This window comes from Egretta garzetta, unplaced genomic scaffold, assembly GCF_000687185.1.
Source record: "Egretta garzetta isolate BGI_Z169 unplaced genomic scaffold, ASM68718v1 scaffold567, whole genome shotgun sequence".
Lineage (NCBI taxonomy): Eukaryota > Metazoa > Chordata > Aves > Pelecaniformes > Ardeidae > Egretta > Egretta garzetta.
Genome location: NW_009260348.1, coordinates 209190 through 221643, shown reverse-complemented (window position 1 = coordinate 221643; position 12454 = coordinate 209190). Strand labels below are relative to the sequence as shown.

At 42.7% G+C, this 12454-nt stretch overlaps 1 protein-coding gene across 20 annotated transcripts in view; it reads left to right on the top strand.

Moving 5' to 3' along the window:
* Positions 1-12454, top strand: part of LOC104129782 (cartilage oligomeric matrix protein) — a 36384-nt gene that overhangs the window by 16158 nt on the left and 7772 nt on the right. For 7 of the 20 annotated variants that reach the window (XM_035898149.1, XM_035898147.1, XM_035898146.1 and 4 more), the window contains 6 exons: positions 2156-2277; positions 2440-4293; positions 6393-6478; positions 8641-8692; positions 10858-11030; positions 12312-12449. In XM_035898149.1, coding sequence (XP_035754042.1) covers positions 4218-4293; positions 6393-6478; positions 8641-8692; positions 10858-11030; positions 12312-12449 — 525 coding nt within the window. In that variant the 5' untranslated portion in view covers positions 2156-2277; positions 2440-4217. Of the gene's footprint in view, positions 1-2155; positions 2278-2439; positions 4294-6392; positions 6479-7259; positions 7311-8409; positions 8509-8640; positions 8693-8726; positions 8831-9970; positions 10294-10857; positions 11031-12311; positions 12450-12454 lie in introns of those variants that run through there. The other 13 variants (XM_035898157.1, XM_035898160.1, XM_035898165.1 and 10 more) reach the window with 11 other exon arrangements.

Below are 12454 nucleotides of genomic sequence, written 5' to 3'. Positions count from 1 at the left end.
CACTGGAAGGCTGCCTGGGATGGTTGTGGAGGCTCCATCGCTGGAAGCATTTAAGAACAGGGTAGAAAAATGCCATAGGTACTATTGATCCTCTGTTGGGAGGAAACGGAGGAGATGTTTTTTGAAATCCTTACTGGTCATCTTACATAATTCGGTTTCTTACAACCATAAATATATAAGAAGCATTGTAAAACACTTAGCATACCGTTTCAGAGGGTGTAGGTGTTTTTCACTTATTTTTAGAACTTGACCTTACAAGACTGAAAAATAACTTTTTCCTTCTGACTTTTGTCCTCCACTTGGCAAAAATTAGTTAAAAACACAGAGATGGAAAATATTTAAACTTTAAACTAGTATGAGCTTTTCTTTTTGTTGTTTGTTTGTGTGCTGGTTTCATTTGTGATGTCAACTCCAGTCAGGGAAAAAGGTGTAACTAACCTGGCACTGCACTGAGTGCAAAACCACTTTTACACTGAAGCCCAAATAAACACTATTTACTGCTCACTTTTTTTTTTTTTCTAATCAGTAATGCTTAAAAAATGATACTGACAAATCTGGAAGATGTTTCGCCATCAGATAATAACAAGTTCAGATAGATAGGCTACTTTTGAATTTGTCCTTTTTAAACAGACACAGGCACCCAGAAATAACCAAGTCATGACCAAACACCTTCTGATCTGCTACCGTGTGTTTAAGCTGCATTAGAGTAGTGATTTACAGGGATTTCTAGCCCTTAGATCTGAATATAGAAAGGTATAAAATGAGTCCAAGGAAAATAAAGGTAGGAATGACCTCACCTTGTGGAGACACTGTGTCTTGCTCAACTCAAGAAGGCTCTGTAGAAAGGAGCTACATTTTAATTTGTACAGTTATTTTGTGATGGTCAGTGGATAGAAATGGTCTCAGAAACTCTTGCAGACTAAAGAGAAATGGCTTCAGCTTTCTAGGAGAATGTAAAGACATATTGATCGCTGCCTTAATATGCAGAAGACTTACTTGTTCAAATATTTAAAATTGGCGTAATGCAGATTTAATATGCTTTGGTTCATTTCATTTAGAGTAAGTGAGCAATAATAAGCACCATTCTGTCTCTCTGTTGGAGAACTTGCACCTTCTAAGTTCTCTTGTGCTGCAACACCTCAGCTAACTGCAGCATTACTTGGAAGTAACATGTATATGCTCCTTGTCAGCCAGTTCAGTATACTGCCCAGCCTCCACTAATAAATCCATTATTAGTGACTCTCTTTCAGAGGAGAACAGAGACAGTGCAGTACTTGCAGATCGTCTGCTTTGCAGATTGTCCACATTACCAAAGTTCTCTTCTTCTCTTCCCTGTGAAGAGATCCAGGTTCGCTGCCGGTAGCCCTGAATGTTTTAAATACTTTGGTGGCTTGCAGCTTGTCCATACAAGGTATTCTTCAGAAGAGAGGAGGTCACTCTTTTCCTTTTGTCCTTTGTGTCACTCTTTTCCTTTTGTCCTTTTTGTCCTCCTGTGACGCCAGGAGCTTGGGAGTTTTCTTCTTTTTAACGTCAATTCTTAGAGTTTCTTCAGTCCATAGTAAAAACAAAGAAAATGATCTAGCTCTCTATAATATGGTTTTGATGAGTTAATTTGGATGTTAAGCAATAGGTATATTAGAAAATACAGTGAATTTCACATATAATGTGTTCACCAGTTTATGGTATTATAAAAGGGTACGTGATTGTGGGCAGCTGACAGTGCCCAGAAAAATGCTGAACTCCGTACAGAGGAAGCAGGACTCTTCTTGACAGTCTTCAGGAGCTCTTCCTGGGTACAAATACCGCTCCCTTGCTGGCGGGGGGTCACACTGGTTTACAAGCCAATTGCACATGGTCTCAGGAATGGTTGTTTCTCATCAGCCTACTACCTCGTCTCAAAACCTGGCGGATTTTGGCCCCTGAAAACTTCAGAAACACAGAAATATCCGGTTAGCTGGATATTGGACTTTCAAACAACCTTTTTATTAGGTGTCTGGCTTTAAGGTTTTTTTTAAATATGGGTTGGTTTGGTTTTATGTCCTGATATCATTGAGTAATACTTTACTTAGATAGCAGAAAACATCATTACTGCTCATACATATTTTATTTGCCTTGTATTGAATAGTTCCTTTTTTATTTTAATTTTTTTTGGTAGTACTAGGATTTTGATTGTCTCACCTTTCTATAGGGACATCTGTTTCTCCATACAAAGCAAATCTGATGTCAGTTGTTTCCAAGGTGACCTCACAAGTGACCCTTGTCCATTCTTCATTCCATGTGAGTTACATCTCTTTCTTTCTGGACTTTTATGACTTCTCCCCACTTGAAAAAAACAGATTTCTTCTGAATAGTTGGCAAGAATCTTCCTTTATTAATGACTTATCAGGCTTCTGTTGAAGTAATATGCTTTTCCCTTAAAACTCTCTACTACCATAACAGGTACCGATGGCCTTCCTTGCTTGCCATTTAGCGGGGTCCTGGACTGAGCAGCCTACAAAGGCCGAATGCCTCTCTCACCTCTCGACAAGAGCATCTTCAAACATAAGCTGGACAGACATCAACTGTCACTGTTTCAGATGCAAGACTTGGTCTCTCTGGGATGGGTGATGGGGCGTTTTTCATTCACTCCCCATTTGTTGCTGTAAAATAGAAATTGTAAATAATATTTCCCAGAACATCATTGGAAAACCCAGTATATTTTATCTTTAATAATCAGTTGCCATGGGTTTGATTTGTCCAGAAGGACACAGAAATGCTAAATCCTGGGAAACTCAGTTGTTCTGAGTTGTAGTTAGACCACTTTTGCTTACCAAACTTATCAAACCCTCCAACCTGATTTACCCGTGGGTTGACAGCAAAAAGTCACTTGCTGTGTGTAACATGAGGTAGCACGTGCATCAGACAAGCAGGATCATACAAATGCCACCTAGATAACACATGCAAATTAATTTTATTTTCAGTATAAATTTGCTTGGTGCAAGAAAATGTAAAATCTCTCTGCTGCAGCATTCCTGTAACATAAAAGTAGTAATATTTATTTGCTTACTTTAGTGAACATGCGTGCTCACCAGTGCCTGCAAGACTGCACCCAGTTACCTTCGAGAATGGTGCACAGCCACAGGGATGGGAAGTTTTCTCCTGAACATGGGAGGTCTGAGGTCAAAATGAGAAAAAAATCTTTATGTAAATATCCAAGGATCCTGCTGCTATAACACTTGAAAGACTGAGCTACTGTTTCCTGGGGCTTTCCTGTCTGTGTCCCCAAGGGTGTTGTGTGATCAACAGACTGACAGATTTCAAACTCAAGCAGTGAAAATGTGTGACCAAGAATTTCACTGGTCTTCAAACTAACCTTTTTTACAGGTCACGGTTTAACTTGCAATTTCCTTGATGTAGTAGCTTTAAGATTTTCTTTGGGCAGATTTTCTTTGGCTGCTCTAGATGGATTTCTCAATCCACTCTGTGTCTTCTGATGGAAAGTGCTGGATTGAGACTGACTGATGGAAAATGCTGGATTGAGACTCATTCCTTTGCAGACAAGAAACCGCGAAGTCTACCTTCCTTTCATGCCGTCACTTCTGCACCGCATCCTCCCTTTCGACAAGCCTGGGTGGGGGGGCAATAAGAACATCAGCCTCTAAGGGCTAGTACCTTTGCCCAATCCCTCTCCAAAATAGGATGTGATAGCTCCTCTTTGGAGTTGGAAGACGATTCAATAATTCTACCCCAAGTGTGAGTGGTGAAACTGTCTTTTGGGAGTTTAAAGAGCCTTTTCTGAAATCCTAGTGAAATCCAGATGTCTCATAGCGTTTGTGATCTTGTGAGCAGTTTTAGAAGGAAAATCTGTGAGGGATAGGGCTGTGAATCATCCGTCTATCCTGTGTCCATGAAGATGAAATAAAAACCCCAATCCAAAAAGAATCCATTTAATTCTGGAATTTTCTGACCTATTTTGGTGCAAGCTGGTCTAAAAAAAAATTAAATTACTCTCCTGATGAGTTTCTCATATTGTTTACTTTTGTAACGTTCTCTGTGGACTGGCAGCCAGAAATGACGTCCACCCCTCGTCCAGCATCAGAGAATAAGAACTTCAGAGGAAGGAATGCAACTTCATAAATAGCAAACCACAGACACTAATGGGGAGCAGAGGCAAACCGGCAGGTTAAAAATTCGTTGCAAGAGAAGCCCATACATCCACACTGCCTGGAGATTCAAAGATGATTTCAGCTCTAGCCTTTGTTTTTCTCCTCTGCCTCTCTTGTCCTTTTTCATCATGTCAGCAGAGAAGAGCAGGTAAGTAATTTTAATTATCTCTGTATTTTCTGGACTCATATGCTTCCTAGACTCCTACAAAAATTACGTTTTGCAGAAGGAAATGAGGAAGAAGGTAACATTTCAATTGCATCTACTGAAGCCTAAAAACAATGTTTAAGGGACTTTGTAGTTTTGTATGAAACTTGAAGCTTAACTGTGTAAATGTTCACTCTTAGATTTCTTCCCCAGGTCTCCTGAATAGTGAAATCTTTTTTAAGAAAAACATTTATTCTAGGGCAACTCAAAATTTTGTGGCGTTTTGTAGTGACTTGCAAGAGACACTTCACATTAATCTGCATTTTGCATGTGATTTAAGTTAAAAACCAGATCATACAGAATGTCCTATAGCAGGATCCTTGGATAGTCTCTCTGCTTGTGCACATAGAGCTGAGGGAAGCCCTGATTTCTAGGAATGCTAAGTTCATTACAGAAGTTCCACTTCTCCGAACAGCCCGTTAGGGGAATGCTCAACTTGAAGAGGACCTGTGAGATCCATCAGACTCAGGCTGTGTACCAGAGATTCAGGTGTGTGCTTGCAGAGACAGAGTGAGTCCATGGAGAAGGATGCATAGTAATGGAAATGTCTGCAAGTGCATAGATTTCCTTTGGAAATCGCTCCTGAGTGGTTGAATTTTAATATTTAAAAAAAACCCCAAACTTTTGTTTTAAATTACATCTTGCTACTAGGGATGGAAAATTTTTCCCAGGAATAACGGAAGCAGCCTGAAGCCTTCATGCAAAGCTTATTCAAAACCTCTGTTTGAAGTTAGAATTATGTGCAAGCTCCTTGTTAAAATAAAATAAGAAACGTCACTTTAATTCAGTCTCTCTGTCTCAGAATGACACATTTGTGGTACTTTCAATTTAGTTCCCAAACCAAAATGTGTTGGAGAGATTACAAATATTCATAAAGTCTTCTTGGTTCTGTGCAGGGAAGACCTGTGAGGCTTTCAGACTCATTTGTCATGTGAGAATGCCAAAGTTGTCCTAAATCAGCAGCATGGGCTCACATCCTGCCTTTGGCACTGGCAAATTCTTCACGCTCAGGGAGGCAGACCCCTAACTCCATCGAACTTTCCCCGGAACACACAGGGCTGTTTGCTGTTTGTCTCTTCAGAATGGTTGGCTTGCATTGTAGGCAAGGTGTGACTTCTGTTAGAGGAGCAATTAATCTAGAAAAAACTAGAGAAATGAGATTGTACTTTCTTGTGGCAGACAGAATACCAGAGCTGAACTCTGTGTCCAATTATTTTTAAATGGTTCAAGTTTTCTTAAAACTTACGTAATTCTAGAAACAATGAGCTACTTCTATTCATTCTTCTTGAGCGAAGCTGGAATATAGACTGGATTTTTAGCATGTCTCAGAGGACTAGGCAAGTCTAGAATCTAGCAGATGGGAGGGAAAAGTCATGTTAATCTGCCCTAGATGACCTTGGAAGATGATTTATATCCTCTGTTCACCATAGCTTAAACAGGATTTTGCAACATTGCATGGATGAGCAGATGCATCCTTTGTGTCCCAAAGCCACTACACAGCAATTTGAAACTGCCGCTACCTGAAGAGAACCCGTCTCCAGCAAGAAAAGAGTCTGTACCTTGATAACAGGCGAGGCCACAGCTGATGTGCCCATTTTCCACGTTCAGTGCTTGGCAGCACGTTTGGGCTAGACTCAGCAAAGAGCCTTACCTTAGTGGTTCCCTTCCTAGCAGCTTCCACAGCACTGAATTATTAATTTGCTTCTTTTGGCAGCAAAGCCTTCCTATGTGTGAACTGCAGAGACCATGCCAGGTTAACAGCTACCACAACTGCCAGACTGCCAGGACAATTTGTTTGCTGAGGGGTAGCTGTTACCTACCTGACAGGCATGGCTGATTATCGCTGTCAGCCCTGCCCAGAGCAAATTCTACCCTACGTGCAAGTGTCTCTTAATTCCAGCAAGCTTCTAGTTAGGAACTGGCAGAGTACTGGTGTGGAGGAGTCTGTATCGTTAATATTGAGCTGAAGTTAATAATACCAGTTGGTTTGTACTGCTAATGGCTCTTCTGTGTTTTTCCCAACCACTTTGTTGGGTTTTTAGGAGGTGAAGTTGGGCCAGAAATGCTGGAAGAGATGAGAGAAACTAACCGTGTGCTAATGGAAGTTCGAGACTTGTTGAAACAGCAGGTAGGTGAGAAAGGGCCCTAATTCTTTATATGCCACACACGAGAGATCTCTGAGTCCTCTGCCTTATGTGCTGAGTTCTGGAACTGGGGGGGCTGCTTCTTGCATTGAGTGAAATGAGCAATGGAATTACTGCACTGCAAACCGTAATCGAGAGGTGGTCTCACAATCAGATCGTTAATTCTGAGATAAAGTGGATTCATCTGAGTTCCAAATTCTGCTGCTTAGAACCGTGTCTGCTGAAAACCAGCATAAATAGAGAATGAACTCTTAAAAAAAAAAAAAAAAAAAGAGAGACGTGCACACAGTGGGTATGTATTTAACTGGAAAAACAAGTCACTTTTTCCTTGGTTTTGTGGGCTCATGAAATTGGTAGAGAGTCCAGACTTGGAAGATGGAAGAGACCTTTCAGCCATCTCTTAGGGTCCTGGAAAGGGAAGTCATATGGAGTCTAAACAAGCTCTGCATCTTAGGGAATTTGGAACTTCTTGGGTGCTTAGATCTTTTCCCATTTTAACGAGGAGATGGTGGGTTGTCTGGTCAACTCTCTTTTAAGTATAGAAAAAGGTTCCATTCTCCCTTTATGCACTCCGGGAGCTGAGGGCAGCAGCCTCTGCCTGCCAGATAATTGGAATGGCAGACAGGTCTCTGTGCCAGGGCAAACTGGGCGGCCTCTAATCTGCAAAAACATCTGCTGCATTGAGTTACTCCCACATTTCAGGCTGCTGCATAAATACCCAGTGTTTACTAGGAATCAGGTCAGACATGGTTCCTGGCAGCCTCAGGCAATGATTTCCAGTGTTCCCTTCCAGCTTAGCACTGCCTCTCCATACAGGTTTCCTATTTGTTCTTTCTCTCACTGTTGCCACCTACCTTTTTTTTTTTATCCATGGGCTTTTTCTTAACAGTGCTTTCAAGAAAACTCTTCCTCAGAGGACAAACTCGCATATGCCACTGGAGAGCTGAGGTGGCAGTTCGTAATTTCTTCATCTGTGCAAAGATTTTCTAAAACTGACTTTTCCTTGAGTCAGCATCTTGGGATGTTGGCAATAAGGATGGTAAAAGGTGTAACAACAAAAGGCCAGATCTACTCTCCTGAGCCGAAGGCTGAAGGATGCTTGGCGCAAAGGAACCATTAGCAGTGCTCCGAATTCTCTGCTCTGCTGTCTGTCACCCACTTCTAATGGGAGATGTTCTGGGGATTTGGGTTAGCTCTCTCCCTGCATTAACTATTCAAAACACATGACCCCAGGCCATGTTGGAGGGAAGAGAGAATCTAGCACAGAGTGAAAGCTTGCTCTTACACCTGGTAGCTGGCAGAGACACATGAGTAGAAGTTTTTGTCAAAGTGAAATGGCTTAATTGTGGAAACACGAAGTCCACAGGGTGTGGAAGGGTGGTCCTGAGCATCGGTTGTAGATAGCCATTAAGGCCTTTGCAGGAAAGCAGTCTGCTAGGATTGCTATCTAAGATGCTAGAGAGTCATATAAATGTTAGCTTGAGACTGACGTGCTTACTTGTGCCTGTCCCATATCCCTTTCTTCACCAAAGGAGCGGTGCACTGCCGATGCTACAGATTATTTCTTTACTGAAGCAAGCTTGAAGGAATAGGACCCTCGAGGAGATCAGAGGAAGTCTGGAGGGAGGAGCTTTTGTGAAGAGATTCTAAATATCCTCATGGCAAGGGCATTATGGCCAAATTGTGGCATAAGCAGTGTCAGAGGTTATTTATATATCTGCAAAAATGGCTCGTGGGAAACCTTTTCCTGACTTTGCCCTTGCAGTACCTAGGCTGTAGCTAAAGCAGACCTCTCTAGGACTGCCAGTTCAGCATCTTCTAGAGCAGAAGACCCAAATGAAGTAGATACCTCTTTATGGCACTTGTTTCTGTATGTTCAAGTCAAGTGTCTCCTGCATCTGCGATAAAGTAGTGTTATCGAGTTAGCCCGTAGAAACACTGCAGTAGGGAGTAACTTAGAGCAGAGAATACAAGCCACCTCTGCATACATAAAATCTGCAACACAGACTTTGGGGTAAGAGTTAATTTGGTTGTAAGTAGCTGTGCAGTCTCTGAGAGACACCCTGTTTTCTGGCAGTGGGACTATTAGTTTGCGTGGGAGCAAAATTCAGCCTTTGGCTAAGTGGTGGTTCTTGTTTTCTTCTAGATTAAGGAGATAACATTCCTGAAGAATACAGTCATGGAGTGCGATGCCTGTGGTGAGTTACTGAGCTGAGTCCTATGTTCAGCTGCCTCCTCCAAGTCCTTCATACCTTTGTGTCCAAATGGGTAGTGCCACCTGTGACCACCTCCCCGCAGGAAACAGCTTGTTTCACAATTCTCCCAAGTGTCACAGGGTAATACTCAATATTAGTGATGCTTTGTTCCCCCCCCCAACATTTTGCATGCATGGACCAGTGTTGCATGCTGTTCTCATGGTTCAATGGCAGCTGAAGCTATTGCCCCTTTCCTGAGCATGGGGTGCAGAAGTGGCCTTTAAAAGCTCATCTCCCCTTCCAGCAAAACCCCAACATTCGCTTACTTCCACTATTTCTGAAATAAGCTTTATTAGTGGTTTTGTGGCATACCACGCTTCTCAGGGTAACATCATTCTAGTGCAGAAAGCTGCCCAACCACGTCTTCTAATAACCCAGCCCATGGCCGAGGTTAGAATTGCCTGGGAATGCGCCCTGGGTATCCTGTGGGATATAGCTGGCTACTCCTGAGCTGCAAGTGGAAGAGAACATCACCCCCAAGAGGCATTGCTCTGCTATTCCTTCCATCCTAGTGCTGCCACCATCCAAAGAGGTTGTTTACAGAGGATTCAGGAAACAGGGTCATAAATTTTCCCATATAAATCTTGCCCTCTGCTCCCCAATAAATGTTTTTTTCTGGACTGGAACTTACTTCCAGTGTATCTGGATTTCAGGAACATGGTTCTTGGAGGTGCTCTGTTATTTGCCAGTACACGCAAAGGGTGGAGCAATAACCATTTCTGCACTTGGAGAGATTGTGCTTCTGCTGGAAAAGAGATTAACTAAAGCTTTTGGGACTCGCAGTACAGAAACGCATTCATCCACCGCAATTGTTTTAATAATTTGCTCATAAAACTGTCCTGAACATTCTCTCTGTTACTTGATTTCTGCCTTCCCCACTTGCTATTCTGCTTTATATGCAGAGTTCTCCTGTACTCCTTACTGTAGAATTTGAGCCTCTTTTTGTCATGCATTGAACAACGTGACTCACAGCCATCGTGTGCTTCTCTCATTATTTCTCAGAAGCATGAAGAGAAGAGGCCTTGTTTTTAGTGAAGACTTTTCTTCTGCTGGTGGTAGAATGTTGTTTTCTGTTTTGTTTTGTTTCATGTCTTTTATGTTGGGCGTTTAAGCAGGAGAAAGCAGGAGCAAAAAGTGTCCTTGCAACTTATGTAGTGGGTGTGGGAGGTTTGTGACAAATCTAGTTTCTGAGAAAGTTTATTCACAGTCGTGAGTTGGTCTTCAGTGATGTTCTGCATCCCATACAGATGAATTTAGGAAGTTTTCTTGTGCTGTGCGTCAGGACATGAGGATAAGGACAAAACCCAGCATTTAGCCAAAAACTTTAAGGGAAACTGGTGTGCAGCAGTGTGGAGACAGGCTTGATGTGTTTCTGAACAGGACTGCAGTAACATTTTATACAGCTTGCAATTTCCTACACGTCACAGTACGTCATGCTTAGACAGGCCATATTGCTGTATTCCAGCCTAGAAGTCATGAATGTCCGAATAACAGATTGATTTCTCATCTGCCAGGATGAAGTGAGGTTTCCTGGCCTTGTGGAGGTAACAGGTAGCATGTTAGACATAACGTTATGGTGTGAGAGCCTTATGTGAGCCTGAAGCGAGTGTATTCCTGCTACAAACCAAGCTGACCTGCGTAACATGCCTGCCTTCGACAGCAGAGATTTTGGCTGACAGCCCTCCGCAATGCTTCCCGGATTTAAGGCTGTGGGGGTTCTGCTTTAGCCAAGTGTTTGAGTCCATACCACCAGCGAGGTGTAGTTATGGAGGAACCAGGGAGAGAACTGATCTCTGTGGAATTCCAAAAAGGCGGGCATTACACCAACAAGGAGGGTGACACAGCAAGAGTTTTGGACTGGGAGCTAAGACTTCTGGGGTTTCTTATTTATTTTTTGTCTGCTCTGACTCAGAAATCTGTCAAGCTGCTGCTTCTGGCTTCATTTTTCTCCATTTACAAAATAGAGTTACATCTGCTCAGCCCTCAGAAAGGATGCAAGGAAACATCCTGTGTACAAAGCACACGGATAGCTTCTGAGGCGATGGGACCACCTGATGATAGTCTCTGGCAGTGACAGCTCTGTTCTTAATGTTCCTCTTGTCCTCTAGGCATGCACACCGAGGCGACAGGCCCTGTCATCACCGTGACACAGTTCAACAGATGCCTCCCAAACTCCTGCTTCCCTGGAGTGGCCTGCACTGAGACCGGCACTGGCTTCCGCTGTGGACCCTGTCCCCCAGGATATTCAGGCAATGGGTCCCACTGCACAGATATCAATGAGGTAAAATCCAAGTAGGACAGGCTGGAAGTTACAAAACTGGCTCAGTTTTCTTGGAGCGTTGCAGGTTTGTCTTGTGGTTGTAAAGAAAAGTCTTGCAATTCCCCGCGGAGCTGAAGTTCAACAGAAACATCGTTCCACTGGATGGAAGTCTGTATCTCACCCTCCCTTAAGCTCTGTTCCATGTTGGTTTTATATCCAGTCTAGCTAGACATTTCTTTCTAAAAGATAAATAGGCTCAAACAAAATAAATCTTTTGGTTTGTACCACGCAGGAAGGTGAGTTTGGAAGACCAGAACAGTCCCTTTTGGTCTTACAATCTTTCGAGCTAATGGCTGATGAGTTGTTAGAGATAAGTTTTATTATGTGTGGAATAGAATCAAATGCTTCCCGAATAGCCCTTTGTACAATAAATCTTACCACACTACCTGTATTGCGCTACTTCTGCCTTTAAATCCAACCTTGCTAGGCAGATGCTGTTGGGTTTTTTTTCAGAAAGTGTGGCATTCCATCGAGTTTACTCTCTGTGTGTATGTAAAGCTTTACTCAACCATGTAAAGCTTTACTCAACCGTTAATTTTGAGTGTCCGTGAGACTCCTTAGTTGTGTGGTTCCCAAACCATAGTCCTATGCTCGCTGATCAGTCCACCAAGCAACTGTAAGTGTCTTGCAAAGCCGTATCACCTCTACAGCATTTCAGTTTAAAAACCTGCTGAAGTTGAGAGATTTTGAGGTTGATGATAATCTGTTAGTCACCAAAATGTGGGAACCACTGCATTAATGTGACGCATCTGCCAGAACAGAGCGTAAGACCTTAGTGAAAATAAGAAAGTGTTGGAGAAAATAAAGCATTAAGAGCACCTTTGGAAAGATTCCGAGTTGCTTCCCAGAGTAGTAAACAAACAACTGCTCTTGTCTTTCAAAACCAGTGTAAGAAATGATCCAGTTCTCTGGATTCAGAGACTGCCAGGAAAGAAAGTGTGAAGTGAAGCCAGCTCTTTGCATGGGCAATTGATGTCACCTAAGAAGAATTAGTCCTGAAAGTTGATTTGTTTTACTTGTCTGCACATACTGGGACTTGGGAGAACAACTGAGATGGGGAAGCTGCATTTTCCACTCACAAGGAAAGCCAGGAACTTCTATGCATTTTTTTTTTTTATTCTTTATAAATAAAAGTACAATAGCTGGATCTCACCCAGCAAGGCCTGCTTTGAGAGCTGCCTTCACAGCTGGCCTGGAGTGAGCCTGCCTCACAGCTCTGCACAACCTCTTTCTTGTTTACAGTGCAACGCAAACCCCTGCTTCCCGAAGGTCCAGTGCATTAACACCTCCCCTGGCTTCCGCTGTGATCCCTGCCCTCCCGGCTTCACTGGACAAATGGTCGAAGGAGTTGGACTGGCTTATGCCAGGGCCAACAAACAGGTAAG